We start from the raw sequence: 24791 nt of genomic DNA, 5'->3' as shown, positions 1-24791 counted from the left end.
GCCTGATCCCAGGAGCTACAGTCTGAGGAAAGGGCTAAAAAGCCTTCACTAGACCCCTGTACAGCTGTATAATGAGGCCAGGCTTTATAGCGAAGGGACAGGAGTGAGGGCCTGTTCCCAGGAGCTACAGTCTGAGGAAAGGGCTAAAAAGCCTTCACTAAACCCCTGTACAGCTGTATAATGAGGCCCAGGCTTTATAGTGAAGGGACAGGAGTGAGGGCCTGTTCCCAGGAGCTACAGTCTGAGGAAAGGGCTAAAAAGCCTTCACTAGACCCCTGTACAACTGTATAATGAGGCCCAGGCTTTATAGTGAAGGGACAGGAGTGGGGGCCTGATCCCAGGAGCTACAGTCTGAGGAAAGGGCTAAAAAGCATTCACTAGACCCCTGTACAGCTGTATAATGAGGCCAAGGCTTTATAGCGAAGGGACAGGAGTGAGAGCTTGTTCCCAGGAGCTACAATCTGAGGAAAGGGCTAAAAAGCCTTCACTAGACCCCTGTACAGCTGTATAGTGAGGCCCAGGCTTTATAGTGAAGGGACAGGAGTGAGGGGCTGTTCCCAGGAGCTACAGACTGAGGAAAGGGCTAAAAAGCCTTCACTAGACCCCTGTACAGCTGTATAATGAGGCCAGGCTTTATAGTGAAGGGACAGGAGTGAGGGCCTGTTCCCAGGAGCTACAGTCTGAGGAAAGGGCTAAAAAGCCTTTACTAGACCCCTGTACAGCTGTATAATGAGGCCCAGGCTTTATAGTGAAGGGACAGGAGTGAGGGCCTGTTCCCAGGAGCTACAGTCTGAGGAAAGGGCTAAAAAGCCTTCACTAGACCCCTGTACAGCTGTATAATGAGGCCCAGGCTTTATAGTGAAGGGACAGGAGTGAGGGCCTGTTCCCAGGAGCTACAGTCTGAGGAAAGGGCTAAAAAGCCTTCACTAGACCCCTGTACAGCTGTATAATGAGGCCCAGGCTTTATAGTGAAGGGACAGGAGTGAGGGCCTGATCCCAGGAGCTACAGTCTGAGGAAAGGGCTAAAAAGCCTTCACTAGACCCCTGTACAGCTGTATAATGAGGCCCAGGCTTTATAGTGAAGGGACAGGAGTGAGGGCCTGTTCCCAGGAGCTACAGACTGAGGAAAGGGCTAAAAAGCCTTCACTAGGCCCCTGTACAGCTGTATAATGAGGCCAGGCTTTATAGTGAAGGGACAGGAGTGAGGGCCTGTTCCCAGGAGCTACAGACTGAGGAAAGGGCTAAAAAGCCTTCACTAGACCCCTGTACAGCTGTATAATGAGGCCCAGGCTTTATAGTGAAGGGACAGGAGTGAGGGCCTGTGCCCAGGAGCTACAGACTGAGGAAAGGGCTAAAAAGCCTTCACTAGACCCCTGTACAGCTGTATAATGAGGCCCAGGCTTTATAGTGAAGGGACAGGAGGGAGAAAAGTGGGGAAAGGAGCCAGAAGAGCCGGACTGCCCATCACTAACCTGCAGAGCCGCACTCCACATATATGGCTGCTCTGTGCACAGGACCTGTGATGAGGTCACAGGAGGGGAGGAGTCAGGGGTCACATGATCTCCGGAGTGCAGACCTCCATGGAGCCTTCTCCTCAGTCAGTGACATTCCCGCCATTATTCGCCCCTCACTACTGGCACAATTACCCCGCGCCGCCTTCTCTACACAGTGTTATGTGTGGAATGTAACGTGTGATTTCTCTGGAGGGAAATAGACCCCACACATGAGGGAATTATCCCCAGTTACCGGCCGTCTACTATATGGCGGCATATGATTGTGCTATCGACTCCACACCAGGAGCTAAAATGCCCAAATCTCTAATGTAACCGCTATAAGAGAAGATATAACAAATTTCCCCTAAACTCACACAGCGGAGGAGGCCTCACTTGGAGCAATGTGACTCGGGCACAGAAAATCTATTCCCGGTTCTGTGATTAAGTTATCGGCCGACAGGAAGAAGAAAGGTCTGAATTACAGCCCAGACTGGAGGAGAAACTGCAGAAGTCAGAATTGGCCAATCAGCGCTCTTCACCCCTATACTTATCTACACAAATACAAGATATGAAATGACAATTAGACGCCATTCTCACCACCAGAACGGAGAGGCGCTAACTTGGAGTAAAGCCGCGTTTTATCACCATGCCAATAAGCCTAATAAGATGCCGCTCGTAAGCTCAGAATGAGAGAGTCACTGCATATAATCTCCTCTATAAAAGACCCTAAGGGTCAGATCTCAGCCCACCCCGATGTCATGTATAGCACTTATAATGAATACCCCCAGAGTTTGTATTCGGCCCCACAATCACCCCCCCCCACTATTGGAGTCATTCCTTCACACACTACATCTACCTAACCTGACTGAGTCCGCGGCACAACAACTCCATTTACACATCTCTGAGGAGGAAATAGTTTCATCACTCAAAAAACTAAAAAGAGGAAAGGCCCCGGGGCCGGATGGTCTTACAGCAATATATTATAAAAAATGCAGCGATGTGCTGACACCACATATAAAAACCTCTGTAATTCACTACTAAATGGCTCACAGCTGCCCCCTGAGCTCTACGTGGCGCATGTAACCGTAATCCCTAATCCTAAGAAAGATCATCTCTAGTGTTGTGCGATACCGTCCGATACTTAAAAGTATCGGATCGGATGGTATCGGCCGATCTAAAAAAAATATCGGGTATCTCCGATTCCGATACCAGAAGTCCCATTCAAGTCTATGGGACTTCCGGTATCGGAATAAGAAAAACCCTATTTTTGCCTTGTACAGCCTCTCTGGGGTCTGAACGGGCCTTTCGGGGGGCTGTGCCAGCCTGCCGGGGGGGTCTGTGCAGGCTCCGGGGGGCTGTGCCGGCCTGCCGGGGGGCTGTGCCAGCCTGCCGGGGGGTCTGTGCAGGCTCCGGTGGTCTGTGCAGGCTCCGGTGGTCTGTGCCGGCCTGCCGGGGGGCTGTGCCGGCCTGCCGGTGGTCTGTGCAGGCTCCGGGGGACTGTGCCGGCCTGCTGGTGGTCTGTGCAGGCTCCGGGGGGCTGTGCCGGCCTGCCGGGGGGCTGTGCCGGCCTGCCGGTGGTCTGTGCAGGCTCCGGTAGTCTGTGCAGGCATCGTCCGATGGGACTACAAGTCCCATCGGGCGATGCCTGCTACCATGACAGTGATTGACACATTAGCCAATGATGGGACAGTAGTAGTCCCATCATCCGGCTAATGTGTTGAATGTAAAAAAAAAAAAAATTTACATGCTACATACATGCTACATACATACAACATGCATACTACATATATACTACATGTAACATACATACTACATACATGCTACATACTACATGCATGCTACATACTACATACATGCTACATACATACTACATACATACAACATATATACTACATGCATGTAACATGCATACTATATATATACTATATATACTACATGTAACATACATACTACATATATACTACATGCATACTACATACACGCTACATACATACTACATACATACACTACATGCATGCAACATACATAATACATATATACACATGCATGCAACATGCATACTACATATATACTACATGCATGCAACATACATATATACTACATACAATACATACATATAGACATACAGTACATATAACATAGAGTACATACTCACCGTCACTTGTCACTTTGATCCCCGAAGCCATTGTCGCCTGAGGAATAAATATCAAAATACCACTTTAAAAAAAAAAAAGTCCCTAGTCTCACTTTATGCCATTGCTGCGTGGGAAATTCCCACGCAGCAATGGCATAAAGTGAGACTAGAGACTTTTTTTTTACAGTGGTGGAGGAATACAGTGCGGAAGGATACCTACCTTCCGTCATTGTATTCCTGGAGCTGGTAGAGAACGGTAGCATCAGCTGATGCTGCTGTTCTCCACGCAAGATGGACGTGGGACCCTCGTGGACTTCTGCGGATCGGGGTAAGTATATTGGTGTTTTTTTATTTTGATATTTATTCCTCAGGCGACAATGGCTTCGGGGATCAAAGTGACAAGTGACGGTGAGTATGTACTCTATGTTATATGTACTGTATGTCTATATGTATGTATTGTATGTAGTATATATGTATGTTGCATGCATGTGGTATATATGTAGTATGTATGTTGCATGCATGTAGTGTATGTATGTAGTATGTATGTAGCATGTATGTAGTATGTATGTAGTATACATGTAGTATGTATGTAGCATGTATGTAGTATGTATGTAGTATGCATGTAGTATATATGTAGTATGTATGTTACATGTAGTATATATAGTATATATGTAGTATGCATGTTGCATGCATGTAGTATATATGTTGTATGTATGTTGCATGTAGTATATATGTATTATGTATGTAGTATGTATGTAGCATGTATGTAGTATGTATGTTACATGTAGTATATATGTAGTATGCATGTTGTATGTATGTAGCATGTATGTAGCATGTATATAGCATGTCAATTTTTTTTTTTTTTTTACATTCAACAAATTAGCCGGATGACGGGACTACTACTGTCCCATCATTGGCCAATGTGTCAATCACTGTCATGGTAGCAGGCATCGCCCGATGGAACTTGTAGTCCCATCGGACGATGCCTGCACAGACCCCCGGAGCCTGCACAGACCACCGGCAGGCCGGCACAGCCCCCCCGGCAGGCCTGCACAGACCACCGGCAGGCCGGCACAGCCCCCCCGGCAGGCTGGCACAGCCCCCCCGGCAGGCCGGCACAGACCACCGGAGCCTGCACAGACCACCGGCAGGCCGGCACAGCCCCCTGGCAGGCCGGCACAGCCCCCCGGCAGGCCGGCACAGACCACCGGAGCCTGCACAGACCACCGGCAGGCCGGTACAGACCCCCGGACAGTCGGCACAGCCCCCCCGAAGGCCCGAACTGACGGCGCATCATGATGCGCACAGACAGCGCATCATGATGACGTCATTTCGGCAGCCAATCAGAGCCACAAAAGTGGCTCATTGCATTTTGGACTTCCGATTCCGGTATCCGATACGAAAAAAGTATCGGTACTCGGTATCGGAATTCCGATACGGCAAATATCGGCCGATACCCGATACTTGCGGTATCGGAAAGCTCAACACTAATCATCTCACAACAAATTATAGACCTATATCCCTCTTATACATTGACTTCAAAATCTTTACCTCCATTGTGACTAACAGGATCAATAAAATCCTCCCTCACCTCATCCATCGGGGTCAGGTTGGTTTTATACCAGCGCGACAGGCCCCAGATAATATTAGGAGAGCGTTAAATATTACTCATACAACTAACCTACAGCGAAAGCGACTTCTCCTGCTTGCATTAGATATTGAGAGGGCTTTCGATTCGGCGTCCTGGTCGTATCTCTTTACGGTTCTATCGGAAGTCGGATTCTCCCCTAAACTTATAAAGTGCCTCCAATTGTTATATGATAGCCCTATCGCTTATGTAAAACTCCCGTCACCACATCCCCCTCCAATTAATATTCAGAGGGTACCAGGCAGGGCTGTCCTCTATGTCCGGATCTTTTTGCACTTGCAATGGAACCCATTGTGGAAGCAATAAGGAGAGATCAGAATATCCTGGGCCCTGAGAATATGGGAGACCAATATAAAGTCAGCCTCTTTGCGGATGATCTCCTGCTAACATTAATAAGTCCCCACACTACACTCCCTCACGTGTTTTCCCTCCTTCACGAATTTGAGAAGATCTCAGGGTTAAAGATTAAAATTGATAAATCCGAAGCATTATTTGTACATTTTCCTAAGAGCAAACTAATATAGCCTCCCGTTTTGGGTTTATAGACAAAGAACAATATCTAACATATCTGGGTATCAACTTAACAGCCAACAGGTCACCTCTGTTTAGGTGGAATTACACTCCACTGATCCAAAACTTCCAGAGGGACCTGGATAGATGGGCTTCCTCAAAGTTATCCTGGCCCGGCAGAATACATGCATTAAAAATGGTGTCACTGCCTCGCTTCTTATATCTATTTAGGTCCCTCCCAATTATGGTACCAGCCAGAACGATCACTCATTTACACTCTATGATGTCTAAGTTTCTTTGGCTCGGAAAACAACCCAGAATTGTGCAAAAACTTATGTTCCGTCACAGAAAAGAAGGGGGTTTATCCCTCCCTAATTTTACACTTTATTACAAGTCGGCACAGATTGCTCCATTAATAAGTGCGTGTTCATATCCCAATAGTCCGAGATGGGTTATTCTGGAATCATTTCTCTCCAGACCATTCTCTTTATCAGGCCTAATGTGGACCACAGACCGACTTCCACGGGGGTTAATGAATGTGGCTCCTTTTACAGTCCACTCGTTGCTTCTTTGGAGGAAAGTTTAAATATAACTTACAATCAAGCCCTTCTCCCCTGACAGCTATATTACAAAACCCCATGCTCCCGCCAGGCCTTGAGCCACAAATGTTTTCTTGGTGGAAGCTGAAAGGTATTCATATACTTAAACATTTGTGTTCCCCATTTAATATCTTACTTGACAGACAGGAATTTGTTCAAACATTTGACCCTCCAGTTAGGGAGGTAATACGATTGAACCAGATCTTCCACTTTGCAAAGCAGATCCTCCCGAGCGGTACTACTCTCAGGGCAACCAGTTTTGAAAATTAATGTCTAAATGACACTTTGGGCAGGGGAACGATCGCTCATTGACAGTAGTGTAGCTACCGGGCAGAGGGGGCGGTGGCCCCGGGCCCTGTGCTCTGATGGGGCCCACCCGAGCTATGCTATGTAACTATATCGGCGTGCAGATCGCGCCGATACAATTCCATGCTGCAGCAGGGAGTGAGTCATGTGACCGTTCTTCTGCAGAGGAGAGGGGGAGGGGAGGTCACTCACTCAATCCTGGCTGAGCGCGCTCTCCTTGAAAGCTCCCTGCTGCAGAGAAGTCATCAGCTCCAGCAGCAGCCTGGACGCGGGGGGCTCTGCCTCTGCCTGTGAGCTGAGTTCACTGTCTGCTCTGCACTTGATTGCTTCTGACTGAGAGGAGCCTGACAGCTGAGGAGCCGCTGCTCCAGGACCGGTGGACACTGCACACAGCATGGGGATTGATGAGTATCTATGTTAATTGCTATTTGAAGTGTCTAATCTGTTGCTTTGGATATATACATACAACTTACTGCTATTGGGGTGTAATATTCATTACATGATGCTCTCCTTACGTGTTACACAGTTTTCAGGCACTTTGCAGCGGTCACTGATGCGCTATATGGCGATGCTTTGTCTTGGCCTGGGAATTTACTGCACTTTGGGACTGAGAGAAAACCAGGAAAAGTGCAAACTAGAGATCGCACTGCTGGCTGCAGGCATTGAGCTGTGCAGAGAAAGCGGCGCATCCTCCCTGGCAGAGGGAGGGTTAAACCAGTGTATCACCTTATCTCGCTGTTTGTGCTGGCGTGTAATTATTAACCTACCCGTTACCAGGCTGACAGCGAGTCCTGGAGGATTAGGGGATGTGCACACGTTGTGGATTACTCTGCGGATTTTTCCGCGCGGATTTGGCCAAATCCACAGGTAAATCCACAGGTTAAATGACCGGCGTTCTACCTGCGGATTTAGTGCAGATTTTGTGCGGATTTCCCCTGTGTTTTTACACCTGCGGATTCCTATAATGGAGCAGGTGTCAAAACGCTGCGGATTCCGCACAAAGAATTGACATATTGCAGATTTAAATCCGCAGGAAATCCTCAGCGTGTGCACTGTGTTCTTCATTTCTCATAGACTGTACTGTACAACGCAGCAGAAACTGCTGAGGATCCACAGGACCAAATCCACTGCAGATCCGCAGCAGAATCCGCAACGTCTGCACACAGCCTAACTAGTGTTTGCTGCTCCTACTGGGAAGTGAAGTCTGGCACTTGTAGTGCCACAGCAGCAGTTAGTGCTTGGTGACAAATAGCTGTGGAATAGTGTGTTTCTATACAGCGATTGTTAGCGGCATGGACATGTTACTAGTGTGATACAGTTGTGGCCAAAAGTATTGACACCCCTGCAATTCTGTCAGATAATACTCAGTTTCTTCCTGAAAATGATTGCAATCACAAATTCTTTGGTATCATCTTCCTTTAATTTGTCTTAAATGAAAAAAACACAAAAGAGAATGAAGCAAAAAGTAAAACATTGATCATTTCACACAAAACTCCAAAAATGGGCCACACAAAAGTATTGGCACCCTCAGCCTAATACTTGGTTGCACAACCTTTAGCCAAAATAACTGCTACCAACCATGAATGAGTTTCTTACAATGCTCTACTGGAATTTTAGACCATTCTTCTTTGGCAAACTGCTCCAGGTCCCTGATATTTGAAGGGTGCCTTCTCCAAACTGCCATTTTTAGATCTCTCCACAGGTGTTCTATGGGATTCAGGTCTGGACTCACTGCTGGCCACCTTAGAAGTCTCCAGTGCTTTCTCTCAAACCATTTTCTAGTGCTTTTTGAAGTGTGTTTTGGGTCATTGTCCTGCTGGAAGACCCATGACCTCTGAGGGAGACCCAGCTTTCTCACACTGGGCCCTACATTATGCTGCAAAATTTGTTGGTAGTCTTCAGACTTCATAATGCCATGCACACGGTCAAGCAGTCCAGTGCCAGAGGCAGCAAAGCAACCCCAAAACATCAGGGAACCTCCGCCATGTTTGACTGTAGGGACCGTGTTTTTTTCTTTGAATGCCTCTTCTTTTCTCCTGTAAACTCTATGTTGATGCCTTTGCCCTAAAAGCTCTACTTTTGTCTCATCTGACCAGAGAACATTCTTCCAAAATGTTTTAGGCTTTTTCAGATAAGTTTTGGCAAACTCCAGCCTGGCTTTTTTATGTCTCGGGGTAAGAAGTGGGGTCTTCCTGGGTATCCTACCATACAGTCCCTTTTCATTCAGACGCTGACGGATAGTACGGGTTGACACTGTTGTACCCCCGGACTGCAGGGCAGCTTGAACTTGTTTGGATGTTAGTCGAGGTTCTTTATCCAACATCCGCACAATCTTGCGTTGAAATCTCTTGTCAATTTTTCTTTTCCGTCCACATCTAGGGAGGTTAGCCACAGTGCCATGGGCTTTACACTTCTTGATGACACTGTGCACGGTAGACACAGGAACATTCAGGTCTTTGGAGATGGACTTGTAGCCTTGAGATTGCTCATGCTTCCTCACAATTTGGTTTCTCAAGTCCTCAGACAGTTCTTTGGTCTTCTTTCTTTTCTCCATGCTCAATGTGGTACACACAAGGTCACAGGACAGAGGTTGAGTCAACTTTAATCCATGTCAGCTGGCTGCAAGTGTGATTTAGTTATTGCCAACACCTGTTAGGTGCCACAGGTAAGTTACAGGTGCTGTTAATTACACAAATTAGAGAAGCATCACATGATTTTTCCAACAGTGCCAATACTTTTGTCCACCCTCTTTTTTATGTTTGGTGTGGAATTATATCCAATTTGGCTTTAGGACAATTCTTTTTGTGTTTTTTCATTTAAAACAAATTAAATGAAGATAATAATAACAGTGAATTTGTGTTTGCAATCATTTTCAGGAAGAAACTGAGTATTATCTGACAGAATTGCAGGGGTGTCAATACTTTTGGCCACAACTGTATATTAGTATCAGTAATGCAGGTAACTTATTGTTGGAGTGAATCCTACAATGTGGTGAGCTACAGGGGGGAGGGAGGTCACCCCGGGACCAGCACTCTGAGGGGACCCACCCACAGCACGCCGATAGTGTTGCATTCTGCGGCAGATCAGGCAGAATCGATCTCCCTGCTCTGCCACCTGGCCACTATGAGGCCCCTGAGCAGGCGCTAGGGCCCTGAGCAGGCGCAGTGGGTCCCCACCTGTCATTGCAAAATCAACTGTGTTGGCTGGAGGCCATTTCAGCTGACTACATTGATGAGAGAAGGAGCATTACGCTCCCTCTCCCATCATCCCCCTCTCATCAGCTTCTGATGTCACTAACGCCAACACTGACAGGGGGTCACGATGACGTCACTGCTCGGAGCCTACAGTCCGGAGATGTGCGGGAGCCCGCAGTAGGGAAGAAACCAGGAGGAAAGGTGAGTTTTGGATTTATTTTTTATGAGGCTGGCTATGGGGTGCATTATATAAAGGGCTGCATTATTCTATAGGGTCTGCCTATGGGGAGTGCATTATACTATATTGAGGACTATAGTGAACTTGTCTGGCACATTATACTATATGGAGGCTATCTAGCGGGCCATCATACAGTGTGGAAATTACAGTGTTGGAGCTATCAAACAATTTGGGGAATACTAAGCGGTCAGTATATATACAGTGAGGGGGGATTAGACTGTGTATAAGAGAGCATCATACAGTGTATAGGGGAGCATCATACAGTGTATAGGGGAGCATCATACAGTGTATAGGGGAGCATCATACAGTGTATAGGGGAGCATCATACAGTGTATAGGGGAGCATCATACAGTGTATAGGGGAGCATCATACTGTGTATAGGGGAGCATCATACTGTGTATAGGGGAGCATCATACTGTGTATAGGGGAGCATCATGCAGTGTATAGGGGAGCATCATACAGTGTATAGGGGAGCATCATACAGTGTATAGGGGAGCATCATACTGTGTATAGGGGAGCATCATGCAGTGTATAGGGGAGCATCATACAGTGTATAGGGGAGCATCATACAGTGTATAGGGGCCATCATACAGTGTATAGGGGAGCATCATACTGTGTATAGGGGAGCATCATACTGTGTATAGGGAAGCATCATACTGTGTATAGGGGAGCATCATACTGTGTATAGGGGAGCATCATGCAGTGTATAGGGGAGCATCATACAGTGTATAGGGGAGCATCATGCAGTGTATAGGGGAGCATCATACAGTGTATAGGGGAGTATCATACCGTGTATAGGGGAGCATCATACAGTGTATAGGGGAGCATCATACAGTGTATAGGGGAGCATCATACTGTGTATAGGGGAGCATCATGCAGTGTATAGGGGAGCATCATACAGTGTATAGGGGAGCAACATACAGTGTATAGGGGAGCATCATACTGTGTATAGGGGAGCATCATGCAGTGTATAGGGGAGCATCATACAGTGTATAGGGGAGCATCATACAGTGTATAGGGGAGTATCATACAGTGTATAGGGGAGCATCATACAGTGTATAGGGGAGCATCATACTGTGTATAGGGGAGCATCATGCAGTGTATAGGGGAGCATCATACAGTGTATAGGGGAGCATCATACTGTGTATAGGGGAGCATCATACTGTGTATAGGGGAGCATCATACAGTGTATAGGGGAGCAACATACAGTGTATAGGGGAGCATCATACAGTGTATAGGGGAGCATCATACAGTGTATAGGGGAGCATCATACTGTGTATAGGGGAGCATCATGCAGTGTATAGGGGAGCATCATACAGTGTATAGGGGATCATCATGCAGTGTATAGGGGAGCATCATACAGTGTATAGGGGAGCATCATACTGTGTATAGGGGAGCATCATACAGTGTATAGGGGAGCATCATACAGTATATAGGGGAGCATCATGCGGTGTATAGGGGAGCATCATACTGTGTATAGGGGAACATCATACAGTGTATAGGGGAGCATCATGCAGTGTATAGGGGAGCATCATACTGTGTATAGGGGAGCATCATACTGTGTATAGGGGAGCATCATACAGTGTATAGGGGAGCATCATACAGTGTATAGGGGAGCATCATACAGTGTGTAGGGGAGCATCATACAGTGTATAGGGGAGCATCATACTGTGTATAGGGGAGCATCATACAGTGTATAGGGGAGCATCATACAGTTTATTGGGGAGCATCATACAGTATATAGGGGGCCATCATACAGTGTATAGGAGAGCATCATACTGTGTATAGGGGAGCATCATACAGTGTATAGGGGAGCATCATACAGTGTATAGGGGAGCATCATACTGTGTAAAAGGAAAGCATCATACTGTGTATAGGGGAGCATCATACTGTGTATAGGGGAGCATCATACAGTGTATAGGGAGCATCATACTGTGTATAGGAGAGCATCATACAGTGTATAGGGGAGCATCATACAGTGTATAGGGGAGCATCATACTGTGTATAGGGGAGCATCATACTGTGTATAGGGGAGCATCATACAGTGTATAGGGGAGCATCATACAGTGTATAGGGGAGCATCATACTGTGTATAGGGGAGCATCATGCAATGTATAGGGGAGCATCATGCAGTGTATAGGGGAGCATCATACAGTGTATAGGGGAGCATCATACAGTGTATAGGGGAGCATCATGCTGTGTATAGGAGAGCATCATACAGTGTATAGGGGAGCATCATACAGTGTATAGGAGAGCATCATACAGTGTATAGGGGAGCATCATACTGTGTATAGGGGAGCATCATACAGTATATAGGGGAGCATCATACTGTGTATAGGGGAGCATCATACTGTGTATAGGGGAGCATCATACAGTGTATAGGGGAGCATCATACAGTGTATAGGGGAGCATCATACTGTGTATAGGAGAGCATCATACAGTATATAGGGGAGCATCATACAGTGTATAGGGGAGCATCATACAGTGTATAGGGGAGAATCATACTGTGTATAGGGGAGCATCATACAGTGTATAGGGGAGCATCATACTGTGTATAGGGGAGCATCATACTGTGTATAGGGGAGCATCATGCAGTGTATAGGGGAGCATCATACAGTGTATAGGGGAGCATCATATTGTGTATATGGGAGCATCATACAGTGTATAGGGGAGCATCATACAGTGTATAGGGGAGCATCATATTGTGTATATGGGAGCATCATACAGTGTATAGGGGAGCATCATACTGTGTATAGGGGAGCATCATACAGTGTATAGGGGAGCATCATACAGTGTATAGGGGAGCATCATACTGTGTATAGGGGAGCATCATACAGTGTATAGGGGAGCATCATACAGTGTATAGGGGAGCATCATACTGTGTATAGGGGAGCATCATACTGTGTATAGGGGAGCATCATGCAGTGTATGGGGGAGCATCATGCAGTGTATAGGGGAGCATCATACTGTGTATAGGGAGCATCATACTGTGTATAGGAGAGCATCATACAGTGTATAGGGGAGCATCATACAGTGTATAGGGGAGCATCATACTGTGTATAGGGGAGCATCATACTGTGTATAGGGGAGCATCATACAGTGTATAGGGGAGCATCATACAGTGTATAGGGGAGCATCATACTGTGTATAGGGGAGCATCATGCAATGTATAGGGGAGCATCATGCAGTGTATAGGGGAGCATCATACAGTGTATAGGGGAGCATCATGCTGTGTATAGGAGAGCATCATACAGTGTATAGGGGAGCATCATACAGTGTATAGGGGAGCATCATATTGTGTATATGGGAGCATCATACAGTGTATAGGGGAGCATCATACTGTGTATAGGGGAGCATCATACAGTGTATAGGGGAGCATCATACAGTGTATAGGGGAGCATCATACTGTGTATAGGGGAGCATCATACAGTGTATAGGGGAGCATCATACAGTGTATAGGGGAGCATCATACTGTGTATAGGGGAGCATCATACTGTGTATAGGGGAGCATCATGCAGTGTATGGGGGAGCATCATGCAGTGTATAGGGGAGCATCATACTGTGTATAGGGAGCATCATACTGTGTATAGGAGAGCATCATACAGTGTATAGGGGAGCATCATACAGTGTATAGGGGAGCATCATACTGTGTATAGGGGAGCATCATACTGTGTATAGGGGAGCATCATACTGTGTATAGGGGAGCATCATACAGTGTATAGGGGAGCATCATACTGTGTATAGGGGAGCATCATGCAATGTATAGGGGAGCATCATGCAGTGTATAGGGGAGCATCATGCTGTGTATAGGAGAGCATCATACAGTGTATAGGGGAGCATCATACAGTGTATAGGGGAGCATCATACAGTGTATAGGGGAGCATCATACTGTGTATAGGGGAGCATCATACAGTGTATAGGGGAGCATCATACAGTGTATAGGGGAGCATCATACAGTGTATAGGGGAGCATCATACTGTGTATAGGAGAGCATCATACAGTATATAGGGGAGCATCATACAGTGTATAGGGGAGCATCATACAGTGTATAGGGGAGAATCATACTGTGTATAGGGGAGCATCATACAGTGTATAGGGGAGCATCATACTGTGTATAGGGGAGCATCATACAGTGTATAGGGGAGCATCATATTGTGTATATGGGAGCATCATACAGTGTATAGGGGAGCATCATATTGTGTATATGGGAGCATCATACAGTGTATAGGGGAGCATCATACTGTGTATAGGGGAGCATCATACAGTGTATAGGGGAGCATCATACAGTGTATAGGGGAGCATCATACTGTGTATAGGGGAGTATCATACAGTGTATAGGGGAGCATCATACAGTGTATAGGGGAGCATCATACTGTGTATAGGGGAGCATCATACTGTGTATAGGGGAGCATCATGCAGTGTATGGGGGAGCATCATGCAGTGTATAGGGGAGCATCATACTGTGTATAGGGGAGCATCATACAGTGTATAGGGGAGCATCATACTGTGTATAGGGGAGCATCATACAGTGTATAGGGGAGCATCATACTGTGTATAGGGGAGCATCATACAGTGTATAGGGGAGCATCATACTGTGTATAGGGGAGCATCATACAGTGTATAGGGGAGCATCATACAGTGTATAGGGGAGCATCATACTGTGTATAGGGGAGCATCATACAGTGTATAGGGGAGCATCATACTGTGTATAGGGGAGCATCATACTGTGTATAGGGGAGCATCATACAGTGTATAGGGGAGCATCATACTGTGTATAGGGGAGCATCATACAGTGTATAGGGGAGCATCATACAGTGTATAGGGGAGCATCATACAGTGTATAGGGGAGCATCATACAGTGTATAGGGGAGCATCATACTGTGTATAGGGGAGCATCATACAGCGTATAGGGGAGCATCATACTGTGTATAGGAGAGCATCATACAGTGTATAGGGGAGCATCATACTGTGTATAGGGGAGCATCATACAGTGTGTAGGGGAGCATCATACTGTGTATAGGGGAGCATCATACAGTGTATAGGGGAGCATCATACTGTGTATAGGGGAGCATCATACAGTGTATAGGGGAGCATCATACTGTGTATAGGGGAGCATCATACAGTGTATAGGGGAGCATCATACTGTGTATAGGGGAGCATCATACTGTGTATAGGGGAGCATCATACAGTGTATAGGGGAGCATCATACTGTGTATAGGGGAGCATCATACTGTGTATAGGGGAGCATCATACAGTGTATAGGGGAGCATCATACAGTGTATAGGGGAGCATCATACTGTGTATAGGGGAGCATCATACAGCGTATAGGGGAGCATCATACTGTGTATAGAGGAGCATCATACAGTGTATAGGGGAGCATCATACAGTGTATAGGGGAGCATCATACAGTGTATAGGGGAGCATCATACTGTGTATAGGGGAGCATCATACAGTGTGTAGGGGAGCATCATACTGTGTATAGGGGAGCATCATACAGTGTATAGGGGAGCATCATACAGTGTATAGGGGAGCATCATACTGTGTATAGGGGAGCATCATACAGTGTATAGGGGAGCATCATACAGTGTATAGAGGAGCATCATACTGTGTATAGGGGAGCATCATACAGTGTATAGGGGAGCATCATACAGTGTATAGGGGAGCATCATACAGTGTATAGGGGAGCATCATACAGTGTATAGGGGAGCATCATACTGTGTATAAGGGAGCATCATACAGTGTATAGGGGAGCATCATACAGTGTATAGGGGAGCATCATACTGTGTATAAGGGAGCATCATACAGTGTATAGGGGAGCATCATACTGTGTATAGGGGAGCATCATACTGTGTATAGGGGAGCATCATACAGTGTATAGTGGAGCTGTACAGGGGGGAGACTCATGAGATTATTAAATGTAAAGTGGGCACTTATTGTTATAGGGAACTCAGGTAACTCTGACTGTCAAAGGGGCACAAATGGCGCTATTACTTTCTAGGGGACAAAATATGGGCACTGTTTCCGAGAGTTGCTTTAGAATTTAGAGAGCACAGAGAACCACACAGCATGTACAGTTAAAGGGACACATACAGCAGCAGCGGCTCAGCATTGGGGTATCAGCAGGGTAAGGAGTTTGTGCAGGTAGGGAGTAGTCCCATTGGTGACAGTGCTGAAAATATGAGACATGAAATGTATCTTTGTTGTAATCTCTGCAGACGAGTCCTGGCTGGAAGAAGTTGTCATGTTGGTCTGGGCCAGATGGAAAAGTGAACGATTCCATCAGAAAGAACGTCAGCTGTAAGTCACCATCTGTAACTGTGCTGTGATCTCTTATACGGTATGTTGTGTAGGACAGGTATCTACCACTCACTATATGGCGGTAATATCAATATTGGTCTTTATTTAGAAATTATATTCAGCAACAGCGCCGTCCTCTGCTGAGGTTCTCCTCCACTATTACTGGGCGTCACCGAGTTGTAATCAAGGTTACCTGGTTGGGGGCTCACTCAGAAGTTTTGCCCCCCCTGAACCAAAACCCTAGCTACGTCTCTGCTCACTCATCTACTATGCTATAAATTCTCCACAAAATGATAAAAAAATTGAAGTATGCAGTATGTTACAGTGGGAGGAGGATCTGGGGTTTGAACAGTCAATTGATGAATGGTATCGTAGCTATGACACCCTATCATGAGGTAGTCACCAGACTTCCCTTGTGGAGACCTCCTCAAAACTATTGCACAGAGTCTATTATGTACCAGAAAAAATTCACAGCATTTTTCCTAAAATCTCAGGAGACTGTTTTAGGGGCTGTGGAATATCTGGTGACATGAGACATATTTGGTGGTCTTGTACGGTGGTTTCTGGGCTTTGGGAGAAGGTGAAGCGTCTGATAGCACAGATGTATGGTGGACCGGTTGTTCTGGAACCTTCTACCCTTTTACTGGGAACCAGGCCTTCTCGGCTTCCAGAAAGCTTTCAGAAGCTAGTAAACTACTTATGTATGGCCACTAAAATCCACATTGCGGCAAAGTGGAAGTCGCCCTCACTGCCAATATCTATGGTGAAAGAGAAGATGAACAACATTAGAATCATAGAATCGTAGAGTTGGAAGGGACCTCCTGGTCCAACCCCCTGCTCAAAGCAGGATTCGCTAAATCATCCCAGTCAGATGTCTGTCCAGCCTCTGTTTGAAGACTACCATTGAAGGAGAACTCACCACTTCTCGTGGCAGCCTGTTCCACTCATTGATCACTCTAACTGTCAAAAAGTTTTTTCTAATATCTAATCAGTGTCTCCTCCCATTCAGTTTCATCCCATTGCTTCTAGTCTTTCCTTGTGCAAATGAGAATAAAGTTGATCCTTCTACAATGTGACAGCCCTTTAGATATTTGTAGACAGCTATTAAGTCTCCTCTCAGTCTTCTCTTTTGCAAACTAAACATTCCCAAATCCTGCAACCTTTCCTCATAAGACAGGGTTTGCAGACCGGTCACCATTCTGGTCGCTCTTTTCTGAACTTGCTCCAGTTTGTTGATGTCTTTTTTAAAATGTGGTGCCCAAAACTGGACACAATATTCCAGATGAGGTCTGACCAAAGAGGAATAGAGGGAAATAATGACTTCACGTGATCTAGACTGCTTCTGTTAATACATCCTAGAATTGCATTTGCCTTTTTTGCTGCTGCATCACACTGTTGACTCATATTCAGTCTGTGATCTATTAGTATACCCAAGTCTTTTTCACATGTGCTGTTGCTTAGCCCTATTCCTCCCATTCTGTATATGCTTTTTTCATTTTTATTGCCCAGATGTAGTACTTTGCATTTTTCCCTGTTAAAAATGTTATTCTCATTTGTGGCCCCAGCTTTTCTTGTAGAATAAATCCCTTTCTCACACAGTCCTGTAGCTAGGAGGGATAGCTAATACTAGAGAAGAGAGAGAGAGGATTCAAAAAGATATAAATAAACTGGAAAAGTGGGCAGCAACAAACAGAATGGTTTTTAACAGGGAAAAATGCAAAGTACTACATCTGGGCAATAAAAATGAAAAAAGCATATACAGAATGGGAGGAATAGGGCTAAGCAACAGTACATGTGAAAAAGACTTAGGCATACTAATAGATCACAGACTGAATATGAGTCAACAGTGTTATGCAGCAGCAAAAAAGGCAAATGCAATTCTAGGATGTATTAACAGAAGCATACAGTCTAGATCACGTGAAGTCATTATTTCCCTCTACTCCTCTTTGGTCAGACCTCATCTGGAATATTGTGTCCAGTTTTGGGCACCACATTTTAAAAAAGACATCAACAAACTGGAGCAAGTTCAGAAAAGAGCGACCAGAATGGTGACCGGTCTGCAAACCCTGTCTTATGAGGAAAGGTTGCAGGATTTGGGAATGTTTAGTTTGCAAAAGAGAAGACTGAGAGGAGACTTAATAGCTGTCTACAAATATCTAAAGGGCTGTCACATTGTAGAAGGATCAACTTTATTCTCATTTGCACAAGGAAAGACTAGAAGCAATGGGATGAAACTGAATGGGAGGAGACACAGATTAGATATTAGAAAAAACTTTTTGACAGTTAGAGTGATCAATGAGTGGAACAAGCTGCCACGAGAAGTGGTGAGTTCTCCTTCAATGGAAGTCTTCAAACAGAGGCTGGACAGACATCTGACTGGGATGATTTAGCGAATCCTGCTTTGAGCAGGGGGTTGGACCAGATGGCCCAGGAGGTCCCTTCCAACTCTACGATTCTATGGTTCTATGATTCTATGACTTTGTTCTCACGTTTTGTAGGAGGGTTCGTCTGACTCCATCTTATGTTATCAGTATAAGTGCGAGAGATGAGAGACCGACGACTGCAGTTTTACCGTGTGTGTCCGGCGTCAGTTCTACAGTGTGAGAGACGCAGGGTCTGTGACCGAAGCTGGGGGTATACGGGTGTATACAGCATACACAGAGGGGTCTGTGACCGAAGCTGGGGGTATACGGGTGTATACAGCATACACAGAGGGGTCTGCGACCAAAGCTGGGGGTATACAGGTGTATACAGAGTACACAGGGATCTGTGACCGAAGCTGGGGGTATACGGGTGTATACAGCATACACAGAGGGGTCTATTATTATTATTTATTGTTATAGCACTATTTATTCCATGGAGCTTTACATGTAAGGAGGGGTGTACATAATAAAAACAAGTACAATAATGTTAAACAATACAAGTCATAACTGGTACAGGAGGAGAGAGGACCCTGCCCGCGAAGGCTCACAATCTACAAGGGATGGGTGATAATACAGTAGGCGAGGGTAGAGCTGATCATGGTCTATGACTGAAGCTGGCGGTATACTGGTGTATACAGCGTACACAGGGGGGTCTGTGACCAAAGCTGGGGGAATACAGGTGTATACAGCGTACACAGGGATCTGCGACCGAACCTGGGGGTATACGGGTGTATACAGTGAACACAGGGGGCTGTGACCGAATCTGGGGGTATACGGTGTATGCAGCGTACACAGAGGGGTCTGCGACCGAAGCTGGGGATATACGGGTGTATACAGCATACACAGAAGGGTCTATGACTGAAGCTGGGGGTATACGGGTGTATACAGCATACACAGGGGGGTCTGTGACCAAAGCTGGGGGTATACGGGTGTATACAGCATACACAGAGGGATCTATGACGGAAGCTGGGGGTATATGGGTGTATACAGCGTACACAGGGGTCTGCGACCGAACCTGGGGGTATACGGGTGTATACAGCATACACAGGGGTCTGCGACCAAAACTGGGGATATATACAGGTGCATACAGTGAACACAGGGGGCTGTGGCCGAATCTGGGGGTGTACGGTGTATACAGCGTACACAGAGGGGTTTGCAACCAAAGCTGGGGGTATACGGGTGTATACAGCATAAACACAGGGCTCTGAGACTGAAGCTGGGGGTATACGGGTGTATACAGTGTACACAGGGGTCTGCAACCAAAGCTGGGAGTATACGGGTGTATATAGTGTACACAGGGGTCTGCAACCAAAACTGGGGATATATACGGGTGCATACAGTGAACACAGGGGGCTGTGGCCGAATCTGGGGGTGTACGGTGTATACAGCGTACACAGAGGGGTTTGCAACCAAAGCTGGGGGTATACGGGTGTATACAGCATAAACACAGGGCTCTGAGACTGAAGCTGGGGGTATACGGGTGTATACAGTGTACACAGGGGTCTGCAACCAAAGCTGGGAGTATACGGGTGTATATAGTGTACACAGGGGTCTGCAACCGAAGCTGGGGGTATACGGGTGTATACAGCGTACACAGAGGTGTCTGCGACCAAACCTGGGGGTATACAGGTGTATACAGCGTACACAGAGGGGTTTGCAACCAAAGCTGGGGGTATACGGGTGTATACAGCATAAACACAGGGCTCTGAGACTGAAGCTGGGGGTATACGGGTGTATACAGTGTACACAGGGGTCTGCAACCAAAGCTGGGAGTATACGGGTGTATATAGTGTACACAGGGGTCTGCAACCGAAGCTGGGGGTATACGGGTGTATACAGCGTACACAGAGGTGTCTGCGACCAAACCTGGGGGTATACAGGTGTATACAGCGTACACAGAGGGGTTTGCAACCAAAGCTGGGGGTATACGGGTGTATACAGCATAAACACAGGGCTCTGAGACTGAAGCTGGGGGTATACAGGTGTATACACTGAACACAGGGGTCTGCGCCCAAAGATGGGGGAATATGGGTGCATACAGGGCACACTGAAGGGTCTGCGACCGAAGCTGGGGGTATACAGAGAACACAGAGGGGTCCACACAAACATGGCTCCGCTCCATACACCTTGTACACACACGGCTCCGCTCCGTACACCTCGTACACACACGGCTCCGCTCCGTACACCTCGTACACACACGGCTCCACTCCGTACACCTCGTACACACGCGGCTCCGCTCCGTACACCTCGTACACACACGGCTCCGCTCCGTACACCTCGTACACACACGGCTCCGCTCCGTACACCTCGTACACACGCGGCTCTGCTCCGTACACCTCGTACACACACGGCTCCGCTCCGTACACCTCGTACACACACGGCTCCCCTCCGTACACCTCGTACACACGCGGCTCCGCTCCGTACACCTTGTACACACACGGCTCCGCTCCGTACACCTCGTACACACACGGCTCTGCTCCGTACACCTCGTACACACACGGCTCCACTCCGTACACCTCGTACACACGCGGCTCCGCTCCGTACACCTCGTACACACACGGCTCCGCTCCGTACACCTCGTACACACACGGCTCCGCTCCGTACACCTCGTACACACGCGGCTCTGCTCCGTACACCTTGTACACACACGGCTCCGCTCCGTACACCTCGTACACACACGGCTCCGCTCCGTACACCTCGTACACACACGGCTCCGCTCCGTACACCTCGTACACACACGGCTCCGCTCCGTACACCTCGTACACACGGCTCTGCTACATCCACCCTGTAAACCCCTCCTGACCCCACAAATAAACTTCCCCTCATCCAGCACCATGACAACCAGCACAGCAGAGTCCTGCACACACTGAGGCCCCTGATCATGTGACCCCTGACTCCTCCCCTCCTGTGACCTCATCACAGGTCCTGTGCGCACAGAGCAGCTGTAGAAATCTCCGGCCTCGGGGGTCTCACCAGACTTCGCTCTTTTCTTGCAGAGGCCGCAGTGGATTTCATCCTGGATCCATAGAGCTGAATAGAGGAGCGATGTTCCTTCACTCTGATGGGAATTGATGGTGACGTTTGTCCAACGTCCACGTTACCGAGTAAATCCCCCCAGGACTGCAGCCGGTAAAGACCCCGATATCCACAGGTGTCCCCTCTAATTGGGGGAAAGGGATAGAAAAGCCTCTTATCCCGAGGGGAAACCCTGTACATGGAGACATCGGCCTCAGATCTCTCCTGTCCTGTTCTTCCAGAAAAGCCTCAAACTTCTGTGTGTGACTCAGAGCTGAGATCTAACGTGAGAGAAGATTCCAGTGCGGGGAAGACGGGAAACCTTCATATAGACGGCCGGTGGGGATGGAGGCAGTGACCGACTCTGGCCACATCTGTCTCTAGAGCCATAGTAGAAGATGAAGATGTCGTCCTCATCATGAAGGAGTTATTTCTCATGTCGCGTGTAATGAATATCTCCTGCAGTATTGCTAATGCCGATTCCAGTGTCGGTAATGAGACGAGAATTAGCGTTATGGAAGATGAGTCTATGAGGAACGTGTTCAGCTGCCGACTCCGAGGAGGAAACTGCTTGTTGTCTGTGGCCTAAATATATAGGTTTTATTAGTAGATGTCAGGGGAGAAAACTAAACCCTGTAAGATAATAAATCTCCTCATATGTTTCCCTTATTATCTCCAGTAATTGTATTATTACACAGGATTCTTATGATGTTACATCGGATCATCGTCTTCTCATTCAGGTCTCTACAATATCGGATCCTCTCAGTGAAGATCTTCTACAGAAGAGAATTTTCCTGATTTACCCATCAAGGATGGATATGGACAGAGACAAGATGGCGGAGAGGATGTTACACCTCACCCTAGAGATCCTCTTCCGTCTCACTGGAGAGGTGAGAGATTCTGATGATGTCACATTACATCATTCTTATCTATGGGAATAACAGATAGGGCAGCACGGTGGCTCAGTGGTTAGCGCTGCAGCCTTGCAGCGCTGGAGTCCTGGGTTCGAATCCCACCAAGGACAACATCTGCAAGGAGTTTGTATGTTCTCCCCGTGTTTGCGTGGGTTTCCTCCGGGCACTCCAAAGACATACTGATAGGGAATATAGATTGTGAGCCCCACCCGGGACAGTGATGATAATGTGTGCAAACTGTAAAGCGCTGCGGAATATGTTAGCGCTATATAAAAATAAAGATTTATTATTTATTTATTATTATTTATTATAACAGATGGACAGAACTGGAGAGGTGAGGACTCTGGAAATGTCTGTAGTGAGATTTATTAATGTGTCTCTCCATAACCAGGATTACACAGTGGTGAAGAAGACCTCTAGTGATCGCTGTCAGGACCCTGTGTCTGAGGGATGGGGAAGACCCCTGAGCCCAATCACGGGGCCTCCACCTCACCCCCTGACCCATGAGGACATCAATGAGCAGAAGATCCTAGAACTCATCTACAAGATGATGGAGCTGCTGACTGGAGAGGTGACACTGCTGGGACATTATACAGTAACACTATGAAGGGATGGGGGGATGACGGTATCATTGTATGTGTCAGGTTCCTATAAGGTGTCAGGATGTCGCTGTCTATTTCTCCATGGAGGAGTGGGAGTATTTAGAAAGACACAGAGATCTGTACAAGAACGTCATAATGGAGGTTCCCCAGCCCCTCACATCACCAGGTAATAGACAGGACTAAATACACACGGCCTATAATTATCTGTATGTAGAGAATGAATTCAGTCCCTGTATGTGTTTCCTCCAGATCTATCCAGTAAGAGGACAACACCAGAGAGATGTCCCCGTCCTCTTCTTCTACAGGACTGTAACCAAGAAGATCCCAGTGCTCCTCAGGATCATCAGGTAGATGGAGAGAAGGTGTCAGGAGATCTCCCCTATGATGTGTAGACGGCTGTGAAGGTCTTGTGCTCAGTCTTGTTTTATCCACCAGTATTATATGTTTTATACTTGTGTAATGAGAACGGTGGAGATGGCAGGATTAGAGCTGATCATAGATGGGACTTCTCCATCTGTCTGTGACTTTTACAATATTTGTTTCAGGGTGAAGATCTGACCCATATTAATACTACAGAGACATATGTGAGGAGTGATGAGTGGTGTAAAGAGGAGATTCCCACATATGACTACCCAGGTGAGTAGTAACCACTGAATGCAGAGAAGTCACAGATTCCTCTCAGTCACCGGCTGTGGCTGCTTTATCGGTGGTGTAGTCCGGCCGTATTACCATGATCACCATTTTGCCTCTAGACCACAACATTCTCCTCCACCCAAAACTGTTCAAATTTCTTTAGGCATTGAAAGCCCTTTTCTATAGAACTTAGAACCTGGAGGATCCATCCACCTCAAAATGCTGACCGTTACCTGCCCAGATCTGTAACTATAAAGCCAAATGACAGCGTACGTAGAATGTGCTGACAAGATAGAAAATCACTTGAAAAAAAAATTATGATGGGCCTGTAAGAGAAAGCGGAGGGTAATGATGCTGTTGGCTTCCTAGATCCCTGAGATCTTATCGGATGAATCTCCGTTCTCTCCCTTCTGTGCTGCTGAATGTCTCATGGTTCCTAGGGATGAGCGAGTATACTCGTTAGGATTTGGTACTCGCAGTACTCCAATCCTGGCGAGTATTTCACAACTCTCCGCTCTAAGCTGTGCGTGGCTGGTGGCTGTAATATACATTTATTCCCGCCTGCAGGAGATGTGTTGGCTCCAGTCCTGGTGTCATGGAGTCACTCCACGTCATAAATTACATTGTTTTTGATCCTAAGGAATTCAGATTACTGCAAAATCTCTCCTGAAATGGGGAGCAATATTATTTTCTCTAATCTTCTGCTCCGGATCCATAGTAGCTCCAATGGTCCACCATAAATGAGGGCAACTCTGGTTTACTGTTGTGTAATCTGTATTTGTAGT

At 46.8% G+C, this 24791-nt stretch overlaps 1 protein-coding gene across 1 annotated transcript in view; it reads left to right on the top strand.

Moving 5' to 3' along the window:
• LOC141082413 (uncharacterized) overlaps positions 1-24791 on the top strand; it is a 59950-nt gene that overhangs the window by 27245 nt on the left and 7914 nt on the right. Inside the window, exons 2-3 of the mRNA XM_073566353.1 lie at positions 23623-23720; positions 23919-24009. Coding sequence (XP_073422454.1) covers positions 23623-23720; positions 23919-24009 — 189 coding nt within the window. The remainder of the gene's footprint in view (positions 1-23622; positions 23721-23918; positions 24010-24791) is intronic.

This window comes from Dendrobates tinctorius, unplaced genomic scaffold (genome assembly GCF_039654945.1).
Source record: "Dendrobates tinctorius isolate UK_male_01 unplaced genomic scaffold, ASM3965494v1 ptg000017l, whole genome shotgun sequence".
Classification (NCBI taxonomy): domain Eukaryota; kingdom Metazoa; phylum Chordata; class Amphibia; order Anura; family Dendrobatidae; genus Dendrobates; species Dendrobates tinctorius.
Note: the sequence above shows the minus strand (reverse complement) of the source record. Positions and strands in the feature narration are given on the sequence as shown.